Source organism: Epinephelus fuscoguttatus, linkage group LG13 (genome assembly GCF_011397635.1).
Source record: "Epinephelus fuscoguttatus linkage group LG13, E.fuscoguttatus.final_Chr_v1".
Lineage (NCBI taxonomy): Eukaryota > Metazoa > Chordata > Actinopteri > Perciformes > Serranidae > Epinephelus > Epinephelus fuscoguttatus.
Genome location: NC_064764.1, coordinates 28,383,438 through 28,409,256, shown reverse-complemented (window position 1 = coordinate 28,409,256; position 25,819 = coordinate 28,383,438). Strand labels below are relative to the sequence as shown.

At 40.5% G+C, this 25,819-nt stretch overlaps 3 protein-coding genes across 5 annotated transcripts; 1 reads left to right on the top strand and 2 right to left on the bottom strand.

The window, feature by feature from the left end:
* Positions 1-1,169: 1,169 nt before the first annotated feature.
* On the bottom strand, positions 1,170-5,029 carry LOC125899893 (TLR adapter interacting with SLC15A4 on the lysosome). Of its 2 annotated transcripts, none has more exons than XM_049594564.1 (2): positions 4,645-5,029; positions 1,170-2,595 (listed from the first exon to the last, which is right to left on the bottom strand). In XM_049594564.1, the coding sequence occupies exon 2, from the start codon at positions 2,591-2,593 to the stop codon at positions 1,634-1,636; it is 960 nt and encodes a 319-aa protein (XP_049450521.1). In that variant the 5' UTR covers positions 2,594-2,595; positions 4,645-5,029; the 3' UTR covers positions 1,170-1,633. The 2 variants fall into 2 exon arrangements, with proteins under 2 accessions (XP_049450521.1, XP_049450520.1); XM_049594563.1 differs by having other exon boundaries at positions 4,655-5,028.
* Positions 5,030-5,635: 606 nt separating this feature from the next.
* On the top strand, positions 5,636-12,251 carry LOC125899902 (uncharacterized protein C13orf42). The gene is made up of 3 exons (XM_049594575.1): positions 5,636-6,916; positions 6,996-7,140; positions 10,313-12,251. The coding sequence occupies exons 1-3, from the start codon at positions 6,488-6,490 to the stop codon at positions 10,555-10,557; spliced, it is 819 nt and encodes a 272-aa protein (XP_049450532.1). The 5' UTR covers positions 5,636-6,487; the 3' UTR covers positions 10,558-12,251.
* A 1,375-nt stretch (positions 12,252-13,626) lies between these two features.
* On the bottom strand, positions 13,627-22,567 carry rnaseh2b (ribonuclease H2, subunit B). Of its 2 annotated transcripts, XM_049594565.1 has the most exons (11): positions 22,188-22,565; positions 20,887-20,955; positions 19,656-19,763; positions 19,106-19,182; positions 18,612-18,726; positions 18,461-18,525; positions 15,378-15,483; positions 15,060-15,141; positions 14,929-14,974; positions 14,593-14,670; positions 13,632-14,243 (listed from the first exon to the last, which is right to left on the bottom strand). In XM_049594565.1, exons 1-11 carry the CDS (start codon positions 22,249-22,251, stop codon positions 14,136-14,138), a joined length of 918 nt encoding a protein of 305 aa, XP_049450522.1. In that variant the 5' UTR covers positions 22,252-22,565; the 3' UTR covers positions 13,632-14,135. The 2 variants fall into 2 exon arrangements, with proteins under 2 accessions (XP_049450523.1, XP_049450522.1); XM_049594566.1 differs by lacking the exon at positions 14,593-14,670 and having other exon boundaries at positions 13,627-14,243; positions 22,188-22,567.
* Positions 22,568-25,819: the final 3,252 nt, after the last annotated feature.

Here is a 25,819-nt window from a genome sequence, read left to right as displayed (position 1 = left end):
TGTTGCAGACAGTTTATATTATCAGCCTGGGCCTGGGGCTTGTTGTAACAGTAAATGGGATGTGTTGTAACTTGTGTAAGTTAAACTGTGTCTGTGTGGGTGTACATCTTACCCTGTCACAGCCACAGGCTGCTACTGCTGCCAAGCAGCCCCGCCCATTGGAAAGAGTGTGGGATATACCACTACTAGGAATGGGAGGGGGGGACTAAATCTTTTAAGATTTAAACAGCACATTATTGCACGATTATAATGAGCACCGCTTACATTGTGCTTTTAATAAATACTACTGCATTGTTCAAAAATTATTAATTGTGTCTCAAATTATTCTAGGGGGGTACAGCTTTACTGAAGGGGGAGTCATGTCCCCCCTGTCCCCCCCAGGATTTCTGCCCCTGATTACTACAGTTCAATAGTAGGTACAGTCCTAACCAAGAAAAGAAAAGTTACTCTGTAACTGGCCAACCCAGTCTCACTCCGAAGTTGTCGAAATCTGGCACTTGGGCAGTGATTTGCAGCTTTAGACATTGATGAAAAAAGTTGTTCTTTAATGATTTGTGGTCTAGAGTAAATAAATCTGACTCTTAATCTAAATTTGAACTGAGAAACATATAAAAACAACCATCACGTATCAAACTCCGCATAGTCTGCACAGTGAAGGTAAAACATAAAGTAAAGGGGAGAATGCTATGGAGGACAAAACATGACCTAAGTATCAATAAATAATACAGGATTACATAAATACAGAAATAAATAAATGTATCAATAAATAAATAAATAAATACAGTAAAAACATAATGATAAAAATATAATATGTGAAAAATGTATAAATAATACAGGAATAAACAATTAATTAATAAATAAATATTGAAATTAATATGGATATAATTAGAATAGAAAAATACATAAAAGTTGATAATTAGACATAAATACATTGTAAATTTATTTCTTTATTTTTGTTTGTTTTTTTTCTTTATTTATGCATTTATTTATTTAAATATTTATTTCAGCATTTATTCTTTTACTTATTTACATATTTATTTATTTATTCCTGCATTTATTTATTTATACATTTATTTCTTCATTGATGCTTGTCATTTTTCATCCTCCATACACAAAATTAGTTTATTCCACTGAAATAAACAATAATGAAGCAGCTGTGATGATCCTCATGTTGTTACATATTATTTATTTGGTTTCTTAAATGTCAAGATGCCACGCATTTATGTTAGATAAAGAAATGATAATCAGACATAGACATTGTTGATCATTACTAGAAGAAATGGTCAGTGAGAAAAAAAGTAGGAACAATTAGTTCTGTTATGAAATGAAAAAAAAAAGACGAACAGGAAAGATGAGTTTCAGTTTTCAGTTCCTGTCTTTATTGTCCGTCAAAAACTGAAAACTACACACCACATAGACACACACCATTTTCATTATTGCATTTTAAAATAACAATACATGAATACAGAAGAATCTTTTGGTAATTATTAATCACGTACAGAATAAGCATTAAACTCTGACCAGAGTATGAATTAAAAAAAAACTGAATGCAGTCCTGTGTTTCATTTTATTTTTTGGTGATAAAACTAAAATGAAAGGGAGAACTGAATGAGTAAGTTCCTTGACACCAGGGTTACTTCTCTTTATTCTCTGTGGGCTGCTCCCTGGATGCCTCGTTTGAAATCTGCAGAAAGGGAGTGCTGATCTCACTTGACTGCATGTCACCAGCCACCCGCAGCAGGCAGCTGAGGACCATGTCCTTTGCCAGGCCGGCCTCCAGGTTCCCTTCTCGACTCAGCTGCAAAGTGATCTGGTCCAGGCTGGTCAGGACCAGCTCTGATCCCAGCAGAGGGCAGATGGGGCCTTGGTTAGAGTCTGAACCAGGGGCGCCTTCCCTGACCATGTTCTCCATCATGTATTGCTGGTACAAATCCAAGAGTTTCTGCTCCAGATAATGATTTAGAAGAGAGTTGGAGAATGGACCTTCCCGCCCCTGGAGCAAAAAACTCCGATCACGGGTACTCCCCAGTCTCCAGCGATTTGAACTTCCTCTCTGTGGATGCATAAGTCCGCCCTGAGATGCCCGTCCTGGGGGAGAGTCCTCCACTGCTGGGGGGACATCACAGGACTGGAGGAAAGGGCCGGCAGCCTGGTTCTCAGTACAGACCTGGAGCCCACCATCATTGGTTGAAAGAGGAAGCACCTGGTCGCCTCCGATATGGAGGTCGCTGTAATTTTGGCAGATGCTCTGACAGAAGGAAGGAACCAAGAAGGGGGCTTCACCAACTGAGCCAGCCTGAGCTGGGATCTCTATCTCTGGAGAGATCTGTCTGCCCGGCTGGGCTCCGTGGAAATCAAAGGACTGCAGAGGTGAAATGTACAAATCCTCCGAATCACTCCCGTTGTCCGTGCAACCTGTCAGCTCGGGGGAATTGTGATGAACGAGTGGAGTGTGTCTGACAGAGCCTGGCACCACGGTAGCAGCTGCTCTCGGCAGCCCATAAGCAGTCTGGGGAGTTCTTTGAGGAGGGAGCGGGTCCAGCTCCTCCAGTTCACCATAGGTCATGCTCAACAGTCTGCCTTCACAAAGCATGGCTGCAACAGAGAGCACATTCTCAGGAGCTGTTAGCACATTTATTAAAACACTGTAATAAGAAGCAAGCAGCTAAAGTCAAGAGGGCTTGAGATTGAAACAAACTTGTTATATAGACCCTTTTAGGGCCGACATCACAATGATGTTATTTTATTAGCTGGAGGCAAAACAGGACTCTCCACCACAGGGCTGTAGGCTACATAGGAGTCTTAAAATGTCGTCTTGTTGTGTTATTGGGAGCCAGAATAGAAGGAGTCATGGCTCAAACTTAAATTTTATTGCATACCAGCCGCCACTGCCCGTTAACAAACACAAAGACAACTATGGTTAAATGTGATAAGACAAAAGGACTGGACGGAGGCGATCATCAAAAATGCTCACGTCATATCATGTTAGGGAAAAAGTATTTCCTGTTGTAGGGATGAATAACATTATGTGTATTAAGGGTTATCATGTCCACCTCATCAGAATTTGGCATGGTTTAAAGAGGGATGTTAGATTTCTCTGTAATGCTAACTTTTTAGCACATTAGCTAATGTTAGCTTCAATAGCAAAACAAACTGGCAGTGTCATCCTCCTTTGTAAGATTGGCATAGTAATCAACCACAAAGCTTCCTGTGACATCATCCATCCACTGAGTGAGAGCATACTGGTTGGCCAGTATCACGGTCCCGGAGAGTGAGTGACCTGACATGGTGCGTTGGTAAATTCAGTCTGACGCTCTACACTAAAATGAGAGTTCTGTTGGTCGAAGAAACGGAGCGTTATATTTCTATATAAATTAATGCACGGTTAAATTAATCACACATTCACTCTGCTCGGCACTCTGCTGCTCCGAGAGTGTGCTGTGGATAACCGATCGGTACATTCCGACAGCGTTACAAATTTACCAACAGTCAAGTTCATGCTCCGGCACTTAGACTGAATAATTCTGAATGCACCACTTGTATCATCTTCCTCCATTTCTACAACAAGCCAACAGAACTCACTGGCTAGCACGAGCTAATGTCTGTAGAAAATTGTTTTGCCTCCAGCTAAGCTCCACCCACCAAAAAACATCGTAGTGTTTACTATTAGTGAAAGGGTCTATTAGGTGAGATCATAATTTTAGCCACTGAGCTCTTAAGCAGACGTGGTTTGTAATTATTTGTGTTATTGTTAGCTAGCACACGGTAAAGAGTCTTTTTTCTATTTATGGAGTTGTGTTGTTAATATGCTAACTGGCTAACAAATACAGACTACTGTCGCCTGCTGCTATAGATAGTGGTTTCTTCTCACGCCGAGTCAGAGCGTACATGCTAGTTGGCTGTTGGCTTGACCTCCTGAGAACCTGTGCCCTCATACCAGGACATTACATTTTGGGTTTACTGGACCTTATGCCTTATTCTGCTTAACTCAGACCTGTTCTCCTTGTTCGTGGACACTTTTTGTGCCATCTAGTTGTAAGAGCACAATACACCAATCCATGTAAAAACAAGATGGCAGCCATCTCTGCCAAGTCGGTCTGTAGCCGATCCCAACAGAAACATGTACAAAGTCCAACTCCTGATCAAATTTGATGTTTGAAACTTGTTTATTTATGATTAATAAGCTGTTCATTACACGTTTGGAATTTGTCATCAGCTTGTTGATGGACATTAATTAGGACTTAATTATCGTCTCGTTTGAGGATATAGGGACTATCATTCACGGTGTTTAGTTTTTATACTTATGGGGTCCTACTGATCACAAATGGCTGAGAGAAATGCAAACATACACCGGACCATGGACAGATGTCACAAACTCAACAAAAAACACACATAAAACTGCAGAAAACACAAAGAATGATTCAATAAAACCACTGTAAAACTCAATGACATCAGATCATTCATGACTACATTAATAATTCATCTTGAAAAGCTGTTTCAACCAAGTCTAAAAGGATTCTTTTCATGATCCATTTAGAGTTCTGTGAGTAAGGAGGTCAATGTATTGATCCTCCCCCAACAGAAAAAGACAACATCGCTTCATCTAACAATCATAAAGATAAATCATATCCCTTTGAAACTAACCTCTTCCTACCTTGAACCGGAATCACAGTCCCACAGTCAGCTTTCACCTTAAGGTACCAGTCGTCCTTCCACAGTCTTTATCATAGCAGAGAAAAACACTCCTGATTAGATACATTATGTTTTCTATTGATGCAACCTGTCAAGTGTTTACATGGTTATTTGATTCAAGACCTGCATGAATACGAGTGCATTCATGTGCGAGCATTCTTTTTAATGCCACCCCAAGAGGAAGTGGGAATGTTAGATATTTTTTTTCTTTCTTCTCATTTCTGCAAAGTCAGTGTTGCAGCTGGGTTAGTCATGAATATATTGCAAGTAATCATCCTGCCAATTAATATCTTATTTTGATAGGATTGTTACAGACAATCCCCTCCACTTCTTCATATGTAGATGATATCTATGTTACGGCCTTACATAAGTATGTACCTACCTCTGTATTTCCTCCAGCCAAATGAAATGAAATGACAGATGTTATGTTCTTCTGAACGCAACATACACCATAAAACGAAACCACAGAAGTTTTGTTTCTTTGTAAAAGACACAGGTGTGCTATTGGGGTAAAGTAAAAAGCAGAAAAGAAAGTCATATTAATATGATCAAAATCCTCAGGAAACAGAGAGGTCGACAGATGCTAATTCCTGTTTTTGTTTTACTGATAAGCCACACCACAATTTTCTGAGTGACGTCTTTGTGCTGTGAGAGCAGTTAAACATGCAGCTTTTTAGTCCAGTAACTGCTGTTTGGAGCCTCTAGTTTTACTCCCCCTGTAATCTATGTGCGCAGCCAAAAGCAGAAGTGTGACTTCATGCTTGGTTATGTAACCACAGCTCATCATTTCCTCCTTGAAACCGTGCCTACTCCTCAGCGTGTTCGAGTAAACGCTGTAACTGTCGCAGTAAATTTGCCTCAGACGTTGGAGTGATGCTTAATTTCACCAGATGTGATGTAGTTTTTCTTTCCCTCGCTTTATTTGAGCTCCTCTGTGGTTAAAAACTTGTATGAATCTGATCTCTCTCGCAGCTGAGGTCTGAATCAGTTGTCTGGGAAAAGTGATGGAAACTTTCAGGCTATATTTATGGCCGGGATTTTTCTGAGATGAAAGCACCTTGTCTGCATATACGACTCGCTTCACTTATGTTCAGACTTCCTCTGCTTGCAGCAGGGATGCCCAACAATAGAAGCACATGAAACACGAGAGAGTGTGTTTCATTATTAATCAGGCGAGGGAACCCAGACATAAGTCAACATCATGCAACTTCTGGAGTTTGTAACAACATCCAAGTCATTTATGTAACTGAATTTTAATCTTTAGCACCTTATAAACCCCAAATCTGAACAGTTGAATCCATCCACAGTTAAACCTATCAGATGTTGTTTTCTAAGAAGTCCGGTCTTGTGTAATACCTGGTTTATTAACAGGTTAAGTCACATTCACATGTAAAACTACAGACAGACGTTGTTGATTTCCTTGGTGTTGTTGTTATTTTGTCCACTAAGTCTCGGATATCTGACACATGCCTGCTGCTCAGTAGCACAAAGTGTAGAGTTACCAACCCGTTGCTACAGCAGTGTTGCTGAGCAACATCCGATAACACAAAAGACACGCTGAGATCAGGTTAGACGAGTGACTTGCATTTGCTTTTGTGTCACAAGAGAGCAGCCATTTGGTAATTTCAGCACCCCGGACAGCGTCTGGTCACAGTGAACAGCTCCAGTTAGGCATTTTTGTTTGTTTGCTTGCTTGTTTTGAGACATAGCGGCCTGCTTGAAGAGATGAATATGGATAGATGCTGCACAAACGCCAATGACAAGTTTGTAATCCTGAAAGGCTCCATCTAAAGGAATGTTCAGGAAGATTAATAATGTGTTCCGTCCCAACCATCATGGACACAAAGGACGGGATGGTAATGGTGGCGGTGGTGGTGGTGGGTTTCGGTCTGAGCAGGACTACCACAACGCCTGCACCGTCAGGCTGGTCCGCAGCACCTCCATGCTCGTCGTGGGAGAGAAAACTCAAGCTGCCGTGGGCTCAACTTTAAAACGGAGCAAGAGCACAGTGAGCATCGAGTCGACCTTGTACTATTATCAGAGACAAGAGGACAGGATATGGCTCTACTCTCAGAATCAGAACTGCCTGGAGTACCTGGAAGCGCTCGTGGCTTTGAGACGGCAGTACACAAAGAGCGTGAGTGACTTGAAAAGTAACGATGCCAAGGCCACAGTGTCCTCCAAGAAGAAGCCCGCACCCCCTCCGCCTGCGAAGGAAGAACCAGTAAGCTTAAATCATCTATCCTAGAGCACATGGCAGGCAATATCAAAGACAAATGTTCTCTTTTTTTTTTTAACCGCAGATATCAAGAGCCAAACCCTCTGCCCCTCCGGTCCCCAATGTCGAGGACACGTTGCAGTTCTTTGATGCAGTCATCGCTGGCTGCGACAGCGAACCTCTGCGCAAACCGTACATGGATGATGGACATGCAGATGTGGACTTCATAGGTGGGTGTGGGTTTGAAAACCTCTTGGCCCCTGCAGGTCTTAAAGGGGAGTTACATCCATTTAAAAAATAAATGAATAAATAAAAAAAATCATACGTTATTCCTATAATCTAAGACAGCCAAAACTATTAGTAAACATATTAGAACTCTTACAAATCCAAAGCTAGAATGCTGAAACTCAGATTTCTCAAACTCAAAATCTGCTCCACAGACAGTGAAGGGGAAAGATGTTCTAGATGACACTAAGAGCACCCAGGGGAATGTTCTGAATATGGGAACATTTTCTTTCCCAGAACTTGTGAACACCACAACATAATGAAGCTCATTTGGGTATTTAAAAGGAAACAACTAATGTCAGTGTCCATTCATTGTCTATGGAGCATCTCCAGATTTTATACTTGATGACATCACAAGTTTGAGATCTAAGGGGAGTTTATACTTGTCTGGCAGACCCTACGCCGTAGCCTATGCACATGGCCCATGCTATTGTGAGCATTTACTTGTGCGGTGTTGAGTCTGTGTCACTCTGCAGTTACACCACCAAAACACTAGTCAGTGGTGCGGTTTCTGTGAAGTGCTGTAAAGTGTAGTTGATTCAAATACAAACATTAAACATGGCTTAATAGCAACAATTTCAAACACAGGTACACAAAATCAGCTTCACTGTAACTTGCAGCATTCACAGATGAAACGCTTGTCTTTTGCTGGATACATTTTCCCCACAAATACAACATGCCAATGCATTTTTTCATTGCTAAAATTAGCCTAGAGGCTAGCTGATTTTTTTTTTTTTTTTTTTTTTACTTATATGAAGCCAGGAACGACAGTAAAATTTAACAAAGGTAACGGTACAAAATTCGGTGTCTTATACTAAACATGTTTGCCAAACAAATATAACTTGCTAACGTTATTAGCACAAGCCTATGGCATTTCACATTGTATAAATTAGCCTAGCTACAAGCGGACAATTCCTCTACTGATATGAAGCCAGGATAAATCACACACAAGAGTTAAAATGCTATTTTTGTGGAGGCTTTATTGTCTTCACAATTTGTTTCTTATCTGTGAAATAAAAGTAAATAAAAGCTTTGTGTTAGCATAGCTTAACTACTTATAAAGCTAGCTCTCTAATATTCTCGCCAATTGGCTAGCTTACTTGTTAGCATAGCCTACCTAGTTAGCAAGCTATCTTACTAATATAATATATACTTAAAGAATATTTCAAATGCAAGCCATGTTTTGCTGTATTGCTACTTCAACTTTAGGATTTTGTCATTATTTCAAATGGAAATGTGCATTTAACTGTTGGTCATACTTTTTAGATTGCAGTTTTACATGTTAGGTTCAAGTAATAATTTACACTGCTGTTTATTAGGCTAAAAGTATATGGTAGTACTAGCAGTATAGTTGTTGTTTGTAGCACTATAGTGGTAAAAAAGTAACCTGAACCAGCTATGGCATTAAAATACTGTTCACAAGTTAACATATCAATAATTTAAACACTATGAAAGATGCCACTTTTTCACAAGTCCTTTTTACTTGGGACACTTACAATGGAACATTCTATCATTGTTATAGCCCTACTTTTATAATTGCACAGGTGTCACAAATAATGTAAATGTCCAAGTAACTACACTGCACCGTAGAGCTGAACTTTCACATCTGAATGGAATAGTCATTGTTGTTATTGATTGAGTTTTTCCTGCTTTGACGTGTCAAATGTATGCTGTGGAAAACATCTATTGAATTCAATAATCCATTGAATTTCCCCTCACGGGGATTAATAAAGTAAATAAAAACAACAAAAAAAAACAACTTATTGTTATCTCACCCCTGGTCGGATGTGGTAGGTCGAGGTCAGGTGTGGTTAAAGACTGGGAAAGGTGAGACTTTTTGTAAGGTACTCTTTAATACAGTGCCCCAGCTCTTAGAGGCCAGCTGATAGTGTATATCAACCTGTCACTCTCATATTAAACTGTGTGGACCTTGAAGTAATGACGAAGGAGAAATCTGAACCCCGTGGCTTGACCGGTTGGGAACCACTGACCTAGATTGTTTTGGTGTGAGTTGCCGAGCGTTGGAGATATTGGCTGTAGAAATGATTGCCTTCTCTCCAATATAATGGAACTAGATAGCACTCAGCTTGTGGTGCTCCAAGTGCCAAAAAATACATTTAAAATAATCAGCAGCAATGTCTCTTTCAAGAAATCATGACTTGGTTACTCAAGATAATCCACAGACCTTGTGGTGAGCAGTTTCATCTAGGAACTACAGTATTCACCTTTAAGGCATCAACCAAAATAATCCAGCACCAAGTAGTATTGAACAGTTGCCAAACGATACCTGTGTTCAATCCTTTCTGTGCCTGCGGTCTAATCCTAGACCGTCCTGACTCCCCACAGGAATAGCAAACTTTCTGTTGCTGTTGTCTCGGTGAGTTCAGTGTCGGCCTTGTTAACATGAGCTAACACAGCGGTGGCCAATATCCAACACAGAGCCTTTAAACAGTCCCAAGAAAGTGACACCAACACCAAAATGGTTCAACTCTTGTCATTAAACCTGTCAATAACTGTTAGGTAACATTAGGCGTGCGATGCTAACAGTTAGCCCTGTCACTGTGTGCGTGCAGCCAGACAGACTCTTAGTCTTAGTCAGTTACTCATAATTGTTTTAATAATACCAGGTCTAATCATAGCTCAACCAAGGACACAATTAAAGTTTTTCGTCTTGTGCTGTCACAAGCACGAGCCTCTCATCCATGAGTAGATGCTCACTTCCTTCTGTGCTGTGATACTGTTGGCAAGTGTGGTTCAGTGGAGAGAAAATAGTTCCTACATGAAACTGCTCACAACCAGGTCTCTAGATTATCTTGAGTAACTGGGTCATTATGTTGAGGTTAAGGTTTTCAATTTGTTTTGATGCTTTGAGCACCACAAGCTGAGTGCCATCTAGTTCCATTATATTGGAGAGAAGGCAGACATCTCTACAGCTGATATCTCCAACACTCTGCAGCGCACACCAGATCAATCTATATTAATAAATAGCACTAAAGGTAAGAGGAAAAATATGCATTTTCGATTTTGGGGTGAACTGTCCCTTTAAGGTCCCGGAGTGAAAGCTACTTGCTTTCAGCCTCAGCTCAAGCTCTTACTCCCTGCTCTTCTCTCCCACAGTGGCCTCCAGCTCAGCTGAACACGACCTCCACTCCAACTGGGTCCTGCGGGTCCCTCGGGTCGCGGACGACCCCAACCAGAAAGCAGATCATGACTGTGCCAAGGAAAGCGCCCCAAAGAAGAAAAACCAGAACGGGTCCACAAGCAGCAGACTGCGGCTGCAGAGGAACCCGATCCATCTTCCGAAAGTGGTGGAGAGTGCATTCCAGACTCTGCGCTTCAAGCCCAAATTAAAAAAGCAGTGAAGCCTGATAGACATTTGAAACCACCAGCACTGCCATGATGCTGACATGGAGCTCAACCTAGTTTGTATGGACAGACACCATGCTCTGATAAAACTCCATCCAGAGAATTAATACTTGCATAAAATATGTAGAAGGTATTTTAAAGGGATAGTCTGGATTTTTGGAAGCAGGGTTGTATGAGGTGCTTATCCATAGACAGTATATTGCAAAAGTTCGCATGCCCCTAGTGTGGAGAAGCAGACTGGAGTCCGACATGGAAGCTAGGTAATCTGCTGTAGAGGGGTCCACCACAAATCATATTTTAGCCACCCGAATAAATCGATATCAGTTTACATGTTCACTATATTGAGAGTTTTTTCCACTGTTTCATCTTAATATCAGACATTGATTTCCAGCAGAAAAATGAAGCAGTCATTATCGCTCTCTCATAACCAGACTCCATTGAGAAAACTCAAGCTAAGTGCCCCATACAACCTCACTTCAAAAAATCCGCACTATCCCTTTAATAAAGCAAATGTTAAGAAATCTGTCTCATCGACGATGTCAAGTCAGTGACTTGTCATAGTTGGAAAACCACAGGCGTTACTAATAACATTAACGATGGCTCTGTTCTTTTGAAGTGTCCCAGTAAGTCATGATACCATGACACCATGACCAACATGCACAATACCAGGACCCTGAAACAGAAGCAGCTGAATGGAACTCAGCCATCGTTCATTCATTATTTACTCCTGTGTTTTTCCTTTTACATGTCAAAATGTCTCCTGTGAAAAAGGCATAACCGGTATCATCTGTTTCAAGGAATTCTGAACCTCAATATGCGATTCATACGTCTCAATAAGATGCCATTTTAAATGAATATTACTTTGAGGAATTTTACAGTTTAGTATGTAATAAAAAAAATTCCTTCTGATGCCAGGAGATTACTCTAACCCTTCTGTTGATAGCATTTCTTTAAAGTGTGCTTTTGAACAGAATTAAATAAGAGAAGTAATATATAATATAAAACGCTGTGATAGGTATGGAATTTAGCTTGAGTAGGGTTTATGGTTCAGACCTGTGGAGAGATGGTATTCATTCGAGGTATCGAAGAAAACGGTAAATTGCAACACTGTCCTTCACAGCAGTGAGACTGGCTGAAAGGTAAACATATTTCTGAACTGCATGAATGCCAGCTTCATTTAAGAGAGGTCTAGATTTGTAAGGCGAGTCTCAGGGCTGGGTTGACTGAAAAGTTGAAAACCAGTGAAGGTTATCCTGCTTGTTGTCGCTGAAGTTAAAATGGTCGTAAACATAATGGGTCAATTCAGCCAATTACAAAAAAGAAACCCTCATTTCTGACTTGATGTTATCTTGCAGTGCTGATATTTCTGGATTTATTTGCCCATCGAATGAACCCTGGGCTGTCTGCATGCTTAGATACCACAGGGGGTAGTTACAAAAAACGTCTTTGGGCAATTTGGGTAAGATGTCATGGTGGAAGAAGTATTGTACTGTAGTGTATTGTAAGTACTGTTTACTTTAAAAGGACAAATACTCAAAGTATAAAGTAAAGGGGTTATCAGTCATTATGCAAAATGTCTCCTTTCAGAGTTGTACTTAAATCACTGAAAAATACATGTAATATTTAAATGTTGTAGTTGGTCAACATGGAGCAAAGTTTAGATGTAGATCAGGAGTCGGCAACCTTCACCATTGCAAGAGATATCTTTGCCAAAAATAAATAAACCTGTCTGGAGCATCAAAACATATTTGAGCCTTATAACAGCCTATTAAATCTTAATTAGCCCATCAACATTACTAAAAGCTCTAAATGAGCATTCATTAATATGTTTTACCAACAGGTGTCTGCAGTGGGTTATTTAGAAGTATTTGGTACTTTAATTTTGCAGCCTTAGCAGTGAAAGCTAACGAATCTGTTCACGAGGGATGAAATTCTTTATTTTCTTCCGAGACTTTTCTTTTTTTAAATTTGGAATCCGTAGCGAGCCACCACCTTTGAAGTTCGGCAAAACTATGAGGAAAAAGCAAAAGGTCGTTTTTGTAGGGCCGCACTTTGATAGTTGAAGATTCAAATCATCAGTCAGAGACCCCTCAGTAGATCAAGATTACTTGAAGTAAGCGGTTTTTTTTTTACACCACTGCGCCAGCAATAGCCATTGCTGGAGGTATTATGTTTGCTGGTTGTCTCGTGAACACAAAATCTTAAGGACACCTTAACAGAATTTCTTCCAATTTGGCACGAACTTCCACTTGAACTCAAAAATTAACTACAGAGAATTTGGTGGTCAAAATTAAAAGGTCAAGGTCACTGTGACCTCGTCCATCTGGTTCTCTTGAATGTGACATCTCAAGAAGGCCTTGAGGGCATTTCCTTGATTTTGGCACAAACGTTCACTTGAAACGTATTCTCATCGCTGTCATAAATGCTGTTTATTGCATTACTATTATCATTATTATTTATTGCAATTCTTCGGTCTGTCCAATGATTGTAAACACATCATTGGGTCTGTCAGGCTGGAAAAATGTTTGCGGTAATGTTACCGAAAATATTTAAGGCCTTATATTAAGAAAAGTTTAAGACATTTTAAGGACCTGTAGACACCCTGTAAACATGTTTACAGCCACCTGTAAAATTAACATTTTATTAAGGTTTACAGTTATGCAAAATTAAGGGTGTGGCCACTTTGAGTGACAGTTGGTCTGCAAGACGTCACCAAAGTCTGGTACAGACTGTATGGGTGGTGAATTGTTTTATAACTCACCGCTTACATTTTATTAAGGCTTAAAGTTACCCAGTATTAATAGCGGCCACTTTAAATGACAGTCTGTCTTTTGATAGTGTCCTTGTCTTCTCAGTAAAACCCACCCCTCGCTCCTCCACAGCCCCAGCCTCTCGCCCAAATATGGTCACTTCTGGCCTCAAAAAACTAATTTTGTGACAGCTGAAATGCCGAATTTGAGGCCTCAAAACAAGACTCCACAAACCAATTGGTGACGTCACAGTATCTACGTCTATTATTTTATACAATCTATGCTTCTAGTAGAAATTTAAATTTTATGCCCTTACTGTCCAAAGAGAATGTGAAGTTCACATCATGGCATGTTAAATGTTTCAGAAAGAGGCTCCATCTTGTAAGGATGGTGGTCAGGCAACTGTATTTGGACAAACTAATCACAATAAACAGATTATAGACCTCAATGCACTACGTCCACTCACGTAACTTGGATATTGTAAAGTATCTCATTTTTGGACTGAGCGTGTACACTCTGGTAGAAGTAACAGAGCGCATACCTCAAAGATGGCGCCCCCATCTCACACAGCGTGATATTCCTTTATAGTCTGTTTTTCCCTGTGGTATCAAATAGATATTTTACAAGGTACTGTATTGAAGTTAGAGATTCCAGTATTGTCACAACACTAGTACAAACATTAATGTGGTCAGAATACAAGTGATAACTTTCCTGCATTATTACTTTACCTTCCACAGTGTGAAATCAAGTCATACATCAAATACATTTCCTTTTCTTTATTACAAATGTTTCATATACAAAACCAGAAACTGTACAACATTCACTTATTTTTCTGCTTTGACCTTGGGGCTGAAGAAGGATGACATCGTCTTCATGCCGGTCTTGTCCACCTTCGCCAGAGATTTCTGAGCAGCAGTCATCTTCTTGGGCGGCTGGAATAAGAGACAATAAAAATCAATAGGATAACTCCACACCTTCGCAGAGACAGCAGGGAATTCATTACATGTCATGAACTTCAACTCAAGCTGAGAAAGTTAACAAGGTAAGCCCCTCTGACCCGTGTGTGTACAGACAAAGCTTAAAGAAAGTGTTCAGCCAACAACAGCTACGCTGACAATCACTCAAGGTCTTTAACAAAGAGAGAAAACAGACTTCAGAGATGAAAGCAAAGACATGACCAAAAGTCATTATGATATAATCAAAAGAGAGGCTGATCAAAGCCACAGACTCCACCAGTAATTGTTTGGTCTTTTCAGGCAGACGTCTCAGTATTACACTCACTTTCCGCGCAAAGTCTGCACTGTTGAATTTGGTGTAGTCGTCTCCAGCCTCCACCGGTTTGTCTGAAAGTTTCCGCTTCTGCCAAACGAGGAAGTAAGACAAGCTTTTCATGACAACCAGGACCAAACTTTTTTATAAACCACAGAAAAACACCACAACGAGCAAGGAGGACGTCATACTGTCAAAGATAAGGCTCTCACAACTTAGGTTAAAGACACACAAGCACAGCACAGATGCTACAGTGTTAGAGGTGTAGGACTACAGAGAAGATGCACGGCTGATTCTACAGCAGCAGACAGAAAAAAAGCTGTGCTGATTTCACAAAGAGACACAAACCTTGGAAGGAGGTTCAGTCTCCTTTGGGCTTGTGAGCTCTGGTAACCTGTGGAGTACAATAAGAAGCATGCTTGAGCACCAACAGTACTAATAATTATCATAGCATACAAGTGTCATCTGTCTGAACTTACTGCAGGTGATTGAGGAGGGCTTTGCTCAGGTCCTCACTGAGGTACTCTGATATCAGGCCATGAGCATAGCGTAGGTAGTCCTCTGTATCATGGAGATGAGAGAAATGACAGCCGGTAATTGGCAATATAATCCAGCTTTGTTTGATAGAGCTTGATGTTGGGGAAATGTTTTAACATTATAACCCACAGACATAAACGATGCAATATTACTGCCATCTATTGGTCAACATCCTCTCTGCTGCTTGTGTTTTCACAGGAAGCTGGGGTTTCACACAGGTATAGGATGGGATTCAACTTTGAAAAAGGGAAGTGGCTTACCCTCACAGTGGTCTGACTCTGACTTCATTCTGACGTACGTTGTGGATTTGACTCCTTCTCCCACAGAGATGCTTCTCGCTTTGAGTGCAGTGACAGTCCTCTCCACCTACACCAACAGATACAAAACACTGTATGTAACTCTACTATGTAAAACTCATCATGGATTTTCACCAGGGTTGGAAATTAAATTGTTTGTCCACCTGCCACTACAGCTGGTAAAGATTACCATTGCTTTTTTGGGTGGTAAGAGAAGCAAATCTAGCAGCCGCCTGCATATTTTACCAACATTTGGCTAATTTCCAGCTCTTTTTTCACATGAACACAGTTTTCCTGATATTTATGATATCATATAGATGAGTGGTTTCCAACTGGTGGATCGTGGTCCAAAAGTGATTCTGAATGGACCACAAGTGACTCTCAAACATGTAAATTTCCAGCACAGAGCTTTTATTTTGAAGTGCTGTTTCCTGTTGTAAAGTAAGTGAATAATAGATAGGTACCTAACAGAGACAGCAAACTAGCTTGACAACAAGGCCAAACACAAGTATGTCACTAAATATATTGAACTGTGTAGACCTTAAACTAATGACTAGAGAGAAATCTGGACCAGTTGGGAACCACTGATATAATTCCTCCTTTCAACTTAATCAGCCTCTCCTCATCCATCATGGAGTGTCAAAAGCATGCGACAGGACTGAAACAGGGCATCCAACAAAAGTTCTGCTCAACCTGCGCGCTAGGTTGCTCTTTTGTTGGCTTGAAATCCAAATGTTGCCATGTTGGTATAGTTTTAGTTTAGAGACTAACTCTGCCATGTCTTGTCAACTCAAAAAATATACTGTCTAGTAAACAAACTCAATGTGCGCTACTCACCTCCCTCCCACCTCTACTGAAATTTGTTCTCAGGGAAAGCCTGTCAGACTGCTGGCTCAGTTAAGTCACATAAATCCATTGATCCACCAGCCGTGTCTGTGCTTTCACGTTGTCTGCTGGAATGATATGATGATTGCTACATAGTAGTGTTGCACGGCATACTGGTACCAACGGTAGACTGTGGTACTAAAACATGATGGTACATATGATACCATAATGTTGGAGTACCTCAGGTACCACTACTGTGGGATAAGTTCAAAGTCCAATCGCAAGAGGGTGAGTGTTTGTTTTCCACTGACATTTCTGAGCTACTGAGTATCTTTAAGTAGTGAAAGTTATTATTTATTTATTTTTACTTGTAGGCTAGATTTGTTTATATATGGTACAGTGATATGTTTTCCACAGAGCTCTACAGTGCAAGCATTTTACTCACATTTGAGACTAAAAATAGTTTTGTGCGAGCAGAAGAAATCATTCAGCATGCTGTGCGAGTACAGATTTCAACCAGCAGCAGAAACTAAAGGCGAATCCTGCCGGTTGTGGGTTGAACGGGGGTCACAGACAGAAATATGGCGGCCATAGTGCTCCGCGGCGCAAGATAGCGGCTTACCGGCGACGGAAAACTCTGGCTCCAGGTACAATAAGTCTTCGTTGGTGTCATGACTGCCCAAAAGTACCTGAACAGCCGGGCCATGGCGGCACACAGGTATGTGATGTGTCAGAGGAGAAATGAGCCATTTCCACAAACCTCACCGCACTTAAGGGACCGTTCTTAACGTCAGGGGAGGAGGGTGGCTTGTTGATTTTTGGTTGATTTTTATTTTATTTATTTTTATTTTATTTTGATCCCCCCTATGTTAATCACTTATTGATGCTGTTTTTGAAGTATGAATAAGTCAGTAGGTAATTTATTCCATTGAAACGTCATTGATGTATTATAGAAAAGTGATTCATCTTTTTATAAATGACAAAAGGCACAGCTGCCTCATTTTCGCTGTGGTATCGTGATACTACTCAGAACCGTGATACTTTCACTGGTATTGTACCGTGGGTCCCAATTTTGGTACCGTGACAACATTACTACATAGTAGCGTCTACTTGATTTGTATCTGTGCTGTTCAGATTAATATGACAGGTATTTTTTTGTTTTTTGATAGTGTATATTGCACTAGTAGTTTAACACTGTCTTGGAATTTAATAAATATTGACAATCAATTTGAAACCCTTACAGTTGCATATTTGTTTTCAGGATGGGATTTTTCCTGTTAACAGGATTTCCTGCTTTTCTGACCTTATACTCACCTCAAGCTGCCTTTTGGGACATACATGCATACATACGTGCATATCATACTTGCCTGTAGAGAGGAGTTTATTACAGCCTCAAATAAAATCAACAATAATGATAATAATATTAAAGCAAACAGAGCAGTGGTATCAGAATAGTATCGGTATCGGCGGATATCCAAATTCAGGTATTGGGATGAGATCGGAAGTGAAAAAATGTGGATCGGTGCATCCCTAGCTGAAGCTTCAAATTACAGACAGTAATCTGAAAAAGAAATTGACTTTGATTACAAGGTAGTCACAGGGCATGTGAGGTGTTCTTCAGTGAGATTAACACTACTGCTACTGTTCATCAAAATTGCATCTACAAAACATGGCACCGGTCATTTTCAGCATTTGTTGACAGCAGATCAGTTAAAAATATTGCAGGAAGTAATGGAACAAAAATGAGCAGCCATGGTGAGCTGTCAGATGAAGAGCTGCAGGTGACAGGCTGCACACCTCCAACTCCATTGGAATGTAACCAGCTCCTTTTCCCTCATTAATGTTATAAACTTTTCAAGTGTTGACAGGTTTTAATCCAAAATACCACCAAATAGGCACTTTTGCTTTGTGATTTGACACCAAATCCTGCGCCATCATCTTGTCAGTTAACCATCCTTATAAGTGAAATCTGACTCCTGTTAATTCTGTGCTCTCAGTTTATAGCTTTAGCATCAGTCATCCGACTAAGTAGCCTTCTGATTGAGGAAAAAGAAGCAAAATGATGGTGTTGGCAGTGGGCAAGTAATGTAACTGGTATATGCCCTAACATCGTGTAACACCTGTAATGTCAATGACCACAGCAGGCCTATGTCTTGCTGTCTTCGGCCCTTCACAGAAGAATATGTTTGAATTTCACAGTGTTAATGAGTTCTTGTGATTACCTTTTTCTTCAACCAATTCATCGTCTTCTCTTCACTGTATCGATGGAACTTCAGACTTCCCACCTCTGGAAATATGAAACACAGCATTTAACCAATGCGATCAGCATAACCTTAAAGTTGAGCGACATTAGCTTCAAAAAATAAACTTCACCTTTTTCCTCTGCGATGTGGTGCAGGGAGGCCAGGGAGCGTGTGCAGCTCAGCAGCCTTGAGCAAGCTGGGAATTCCTCGTCCATAACAACTTGATCCACCGGCTGGAACTTCCCCTGAGCAACAAATGACATACAACGGATACTGTGACATTCATGTGTGAGGGGTAAAACTGAGTCCTATTTACAGTGACTGCTGCTGATCCTATTCAGCTGGATAACATTCAGACACTGTTCTTTTAAAATATAGACTGGATTGGGCTGATAGAAATAAAGTTAAACAGATTTATTGTGCAGTCTGTGTCTATAATATTAGTAACATTAAATACAAGAATCATATTTAATTAACATTATATTTAAAAACATTAGTACACAAAATAAGTTAATTAAGTTTAAAAAATAAAACATAAATTAGATTCCAATGGGCAGAACAAAGCTTCATGAAAACATCACTGAAACAACAGCTGTGAGATTAACGTAGGTTTCTGTTTCTCACCTCTCTGCCAGATTTAATCAAATATGGCAAAATTAGATAGAGAGGATCCATCGGTGTTAAAAAGAGAAGTCTCCCATCTGTTAAACAGAGAGAAACAAACACCTGATAATCACATGGTCAAATTCAAAACCTAGACCACAGTTAAAAATACATAATAAAAGTGCAGCATTTCTAAATGTTCAAATGCGTCATGTAGCATACTGCACATATCTCTTATATACTTTTTATTTTTTATAATGTAAGTTATCTATGTAAGACCAACTGTGACATGACCCAATTTCCCCTGTGGAAAACAAAGTATTTCTGATTCTGACAATTTAAACTTAAATTTAATCAACATATAAAACAATGTTTGACAGACCTAATGGTTTGTTTTAATTACATTTTTATCAGCAGATCCTCTTTGTCATTGTTGAGAATGAGAAAAAACTCTTTTACAGCTGAGACATACAGCTAATTGGGACTAAAGCTGATGTGAGCCCTTGTAGCACTGTATATAATTATCATTAGTTTGGTCAGAGTTTGAACTGTAACAAGGACTGAGACCAACCTCTCTGTACAGTCTGACCAACAAACCAGGAGTGGAAATCTTCTTCAAATGCTTTGACCTCAAACAGCTGTACAACCCCACTACTGAGCATATACAGAGATGCCACATCTGCCAGACAAAAAAAACAAGGAGGAACTGAGTTACTTTCACTTCAACATCAGTAAATGCATTTCATAAGATACAGAATTAGACTGCTGGGGAAAAGCCTTAACTTTCATGTGATGTTTATTTTATGTTATACATACCCTCATGTTTGAATTGATCAGATTTTGACTTCATGTTAATACAGTGTTGTTAAGAATGCAGCTAACAGTTATGTTTACATTCAGAGTTACTTAGTAAAACGCCTTGTGTGTATCCTTGAGGTCCAACAAATGTGAATGCATTTCCTTCCTCATAAAATATTTGCACAAGACTGACAAAACTAGGATAAAAACTAATAGAAAAAAAGCTCCAGAGCACTACTAGAGGTCAAAAACTAGCTCAAACTTCTCCTGTTTGAAAACCATCAACTCCCAGATAGGATTTCTCCAGTGGTCCTTGTTCAGGAGGTTTTTTACCCGGAGCAAAATTATCTGTAGAGGTCTCTTCCTCTCAAAAACAAATGGACCCAGTGATTTAAACCGGTAGAAACTCTAAATAGAGAAGTTTCACATTGAAATTTTTTTTTCCCGACATTTGGCTCATCATGGAGGGGCTACTAGCTATAGTTGCCGATGCGAAAACATGAATGGCCCTCTCTAGAGTCAGTGTTTGGTTTTTCCATTCTGGGCTACTCTAGAAACGTGGTAGTGCAACATGGTGGACTCTGTGGACGAGGACCCCCTCCCCATGTAGGTATAAATGGCTCACTTCAAGTAACAAAAACCCAACAATCTTTATTTTCAGGTGATTATACACTAAAGAAAACATACTACTTATATTCTAGTTCTGCCAATATTGCCCCCTACGTTCTACACACTGAACCTTTAAATACTAATAAATAGAAAAAAGTAGATATTTGCTTATGACTTCATGTTAATAATCTTCAGTCATAATAAACTGAATATATTGACGCATTGGATACTTTGGATTGTTACTGATTGTTGGGAAAAAAACAAGATTCGAAAATGTCGCCTCGGGCTATGGAAACTTGACAGACATTTTTACTATCCTCTGACAATTTATAGACCTGAGATTGTTAGTTGCAGCTGCAACAGATAATGTTACAACAATAAGAAAAGTGCTCGACCTGTAGCAGGATTCCTTAGCCTCACAAAAGCTGGGTCACTGTCGTGCTTCTGTGTGTGGATGGCAGAGTCTGTGGATACCAAGACAGAAGCGACATTCATAATAAGCAAAGAGTCATCTCTAAGAAAAATTCACTGTGTACTCTGTGAGAAATGATAACTGTCTGGCTGTATGTCAATCTGAGAACAAAAGCAAAGTTAACACTACTAAACTGGACACAAATGCTAAAGGGACAGTTTTCTGAAGTGGGGTTGTATGAGGTACTTATCCATAGTCAGTGTATCATATGCTGTAGATGGTGGTCGGCATCTCCCAGTTTGGAGAAGCAAGCAGGACTCTGACACAAAAGTTCCATCTAAAAATTTCAATATCAGTTTAAGCGTACGCTATATTTAAAGTATTCTCATCACTTTACTGCCAGACAGCCGGTTTTGACAGCTTCAGCTCCTCATCTATGCTCTAATACAGCCACCAGACTACATTGATAAAAACAGTAATTTTAGCTTGCTGACCATGGGAGCTGTTGATCTACCACCGGCTTGATCAGTTAGTTAGTTAGTTAGTATTATTGAGTGACTTTGGCTTTTAAAAGGGTTAGTTTGGATTCACCAAGTCACAATATAACACAAACAAAGAAGCTGTTGGAGGCAGCAGTACACCAGCCGCTCCTATGTTGGGCATTGTTTAATCTCTGGTTTTCTCAGTGGAGTCTGGCACTGAAGAGATTACCTTGATGGCTTCATTTCCTGGTTGGTAATCACCGTCTGGCAGTAAGATAAAGCAGTGGACATATTCTCAATATAGTGTACGCTCAAACTGTTATTGAACTTTTTAAGGTGGGACTTTTTATAGGTGGCAAAAATACGTTTTGTTGCGGACACCAGCACATCAGTAGATGTTTCGCTTTCATGTCAGACTCCTGTCTACTTCTCCAAACTGGGGGCGTGCCGACTGACATCTATTGTGTATAGTACAGTCTATGAATAGGTACCTCATACAACCCTGCTTTAAAAAAAAAAACAACAACAACAATGCTTTTAACGTTATTTTTTGGAAGATACTCAAACAAAACAAACAACTAGCTAACTTAGTAGTTAGGCGTCATTTCCTGTGATGTGTGGCTAAAGTTAGAAGCAAGCTAGCATAATAGCTAACACTGCCGTTAGTTAACTAAGGAGCTTAACGTTACATGATGACAGTTAGGTCTAAGAACGGTGCTATGGCTACCTGCATGTACATGTAGCAAGCTAGCTTAGCAAAGTTAGCTCAAACTGAGTGTCTTCATTGCACAGCTTCACCTACCCGCAGCGATGACAACCCAGCTGTCGTTATTTACATGAGGCGTTCGCTTCTTTTTAGTCGCCATGTTGTATTATTGAGTTTAACGGAGTGTGCTGCTGTTCCCCTGAGTTGTTAATTCTATAAAATTAATGTGTATTTGAGCTAAAACAGTGTCGGCCTGCTGAGTGTCAAAGCTACTTTTCGCCTGACGACATGAGCTCAGAAAAGGCGCCTCTGCTCTGAGTACTTCCTGCGACTGTCACCGAGGGGAAAACAACACTTTTGTTATTGTGTTTCTATCGCCTCATTTCGATTCGTTTTTACAAACAAATACTATTGATCATGTTTGAAAAAGTAAAGAAATATATCGGCGTCGAAACAAGCACACAAAGACACGACAAAGGTAATGTTGTAGACGTTGAATTCACTCTGTTCCCCCCTGTTTTTGATGCAGTGGAACATTCCGTGCTGACGTTGCGTCGAGCTGCAGTTCCTCACTGAGGCCGCTAGAGGTCGCCCAACAGCCGTGATAATAATTTAATGGTAACATTTGAGGTTTAGCCCACACACTTTACCTCCCAGTCACTTCGCTGATATTTATGCAGTTATGCTTTGGTGTCCGCAGAGAGCCCAAAGGTCTCTGCTCCGCTCTGCTCTGCTCTCAGGTTGCAGGTTGTTTGGTGACCAGTTGTCCTTTGGCACACTGGCACACAACAGATTGGGGGATCCATCTGTCCTTCAGTAAGAGGAGGGCATCTCTCACACTCTCTCTCAGGATATGACACTGTGTGTGTCCCAGTTGGTTTTCAGTGAGTCACTTGTGTTTTTTTTTGTTCTTGCACTGTTTACGTGCATGCTCAGATGAGGATGTGTAGGATGCTCGAGTGTGTTTTCATCCCCATTAGATGACTATGACTGTGTCATCGGTTTGTTCAACTGTCCGGGGGTCCCTCTGATATGTTTGTATAGTTTTTGTTTTTTTAAGCTGTCTTCTAAAGACACCCACAGCACAGCCCATTAACAGGTTTTTAATTAGCTTGTTTTGGTAATGAGGAGGGGAGGGATATGTGTGCTGGTTGACTGAGCTTTTAAACATGGCCAATACAGTGTCCCTGTGGGGAGCAGCATGATGTAGAGGAAAATCAGAGCCTACGCAGGGTGGCTTATGGCCCCGTGTTTCTGACTTGCTCATTTTCATGTCGCGTTTTTCTGCGTCTTCAGTTTATTGTCTCCCGTATCGCTGTCTTTCCTCTTTTTTTGATCCACTTGAAAATGCTGCCTTGCAGGCCCATTTGCCTAGATTTGAGCAACACATGCTCTCACTCCTTTGAACACTGTCTCCTCCTTAAAATCAGTGAGATTTATGTTGCTGTAGTCTGTGGCAAAGAGAGCGTGGGTGAGATATTGTCTGTGAATTACTTGTTTTATGGGTCCCGGGAGTATCATACACAACAGTCTGTGCGGCTAAACAGAATATTCCATGAAAGCTTTCTTTCTTTTTGGGCTGCTTGAGGGAACGTCTGTGTTTCTGACTGCCAGGGAGAACAACAGCGGCCTTTCTGATACGCTGGACCACAGACAGCCCCAGAGAGCCGAGTCCTCTGTCACCAGCATGCAGACGAGAACAAAGTGGGTCTAAATTTAGGCCCAGATATGGCTTCGGAGTCCGAGACCCTGCCATCCTTTTTCCAAACCCAAATCCTCATCCATCATACATCCAACAAAGAGAAATTCAGCACAACCAAAGTGTGCACTGTCTATCTCCCCCCTCGAGCTCCACTTCCTTCTTCCCTATGTAATGCACTTTTGAGCTCGCAATTTCTTGGTAGAAATAAGATGATTCCAATAAACTTCTCTGTGGAGGTAGGAGTTTATTGCAGCCAGCAGGCGGTAGACGGTCGGTCACACTCTGCTGAGCACATTGAACAGCCCCATGGTCCTATCCATCTCTGTGGCCTCATTTGTGGTGGTCCAATGCAGAGTGACTGGTTACAGCTTACATATCGACTCAGCCTGGAGTTGTCATGTCACCACCATGTGCTGTGCGTTACCACGGGAGCATTTTTCTACCCTCTTCATCTTTTATGCTTGATTTTGCAATACCTGCTTTTACTAAAGCACCAAAGCTTATTTCTGGTATGTGAAAAACCTGATTGGCAGTGAACCGGATTCAGATCTCCAGGAGTGAAAAGAGCTGATTTCAAGAGCAATCATGCTTACGATTTTTAACTGTCATGGCTGCCAAGAGAGGCAGGTTATAAATAGAAAGACAACATCACTCAGGGTGCCACTTTTTTTCTTTATAGATACAGACATAGGCTGTTACTTCACGCAGCTGTTAAAGCCACATTTTGAATTCCCTGCAGATCTTCAGCTCAAGGAGGTAATGTACACATTAATACGACACACACACACACACACACACACACACACACACACACAAAACAGATGTGGAGAGAATTCCCCTTGGCAGCAGAAGCCTTTGAGTCATCATCTGGGATTCCCTTCCTCTCACTTCCAAATATGGGTGGGATTGTGAGCGAGCGGGAGGCAGAATGTGGAAGGCAGAGTGGAACCCCCTCGTGATGTCAGAGCTCTGGAACAGTGAGCCTCACGCTGACTGGAAACTCACAGGAAGGAATGTCGGGAATGTGAGAATCACCGAAATGCTATTCCCGCGTGCATGTTTGTAAAGTCTGAGTTTTAGCACACAAGCCTCATGTGCACCCACACACTCTCTCACACACTCTCTCACACACACACACACACTGTGATCGCCAGTCCTCTCATTGGGGAGATATTCCTTCCCGTAAAGCCTTATTCCCACCCCACACACACACACACACACACACACACACACACACACACATCGTGACTCCTTATTCCCAGCATCAGTTGCTCTGTGTGAGGCCTCTGGTTCAATGTGGTATTTCCCCTCTGTCTAAAGGCAGACGATTGCATCATAGCTTCAACATTAACTGTTGTGTGCTCTGTGTTAAACTCTGAAAATATATAATGCATAATGAAATATAGAATTTTTCACTTTTGGGAACATTTAAAGGGGACTATTTGATTTTTTACTCTGTCTGAAGACTGTAGTTGATTTGCAGAATACATGCAAAACTCAAAATAATCGTATCACCACATGTGACATTTCGGGTCCCAGCTTTACGTAAGGAAGCACCAAATCTAAATAGATTTGTTTATTACATTGCCATGGTACTTCTCACTGAGTATCGCTACTTTTTTGTAGTATTAGAGACGCCTCTATTTATCTCCTAAAATCTTTATAAATATATTAATTATAAAAAAAAATAATAATTTTCACCTTGAATTTGCATGTCATTATGAAGTTTTTGATCTGATATTTCAGTCATGTAGTATTTGAAATGATAATCTAAGCACTGCTGGTGATTTTGTAAATGTATTTTTTTTTGTAAATGTATTCCTGTGGTGTAATTTTGTACTGGTTTTGCCAGTGTGGTGTACTTCAACTCAACTCAACTCAACTTAATTTACATAGCAATGTAAAATCAATTCTAAAAGAATTGATTTTACTTGGTTCCTGTTTAGCTACATGTGTAATCACATGATCTGTTGGGCGACCACCATAGAGTGTGCCAGGGCTGACGTCAAAACCTGGAAGTTCAGCA

What these genes read in the sequence shown, in the direction of transcription:
- LOC125899893 (XM_049594564.1), bottom strand. Translation starts at nt 2,593, where the DNA reads ATGCTTTGTGAAGGCAGACTGTTGAGCATGACCTATGGTGAACTGGAG.
- LOC125899902 (XM_049594575.1), top strand. Translation starts at nt 6,488, where the DNA reads ATGTTCAGGAAGATTAATAATGTGTTCCGTCCCAACCATCATGGACAC. An exon ending in CGCCTGCGAAGGAAGAACCA is followed by an intron (nt 6,917 to 6,995) that starts GTAAGCTTAAAT and finishes TTTTAACCGCAG; the next exon opens with ATATCAAGAGCCAAACCCTC. An exon ending in TGCAGATGTGGACTTCATAG is followed by an intron (nt 7,141 to 10,312) that starts GTGGGTGTGGGT and finishes TCTCTCCCACAG; the next exon opens with TGGCCTCCAGCTCAGCTGAA.
- rnaseh2b (XM_049594565.1), bottom strand. Translation starts at nt 22,251, where the DNA reads ATGGCGACTAAAAAGAAGCGAACGCCTCATGTAAATAACGACAGCTGG. An exon ending in GCTAAGGAATCCTGCTACAG is followed by an intron (nt 19,764 to 20,886) that starts GTCGAGCACTTT and finishes TTTGTCTGGCAG; the next exon opens with ATGTGGCATCTCTGTATATG. An exon ending in GTGCAGACTTTGCGCGGAAA is followed by an intron (nt 14,244 to 14,592) that starts GTGAGTGTAATA and finishes CTCTTATTCCAG; the next exon opens with CCGCCCAAGAAGATGACTGC.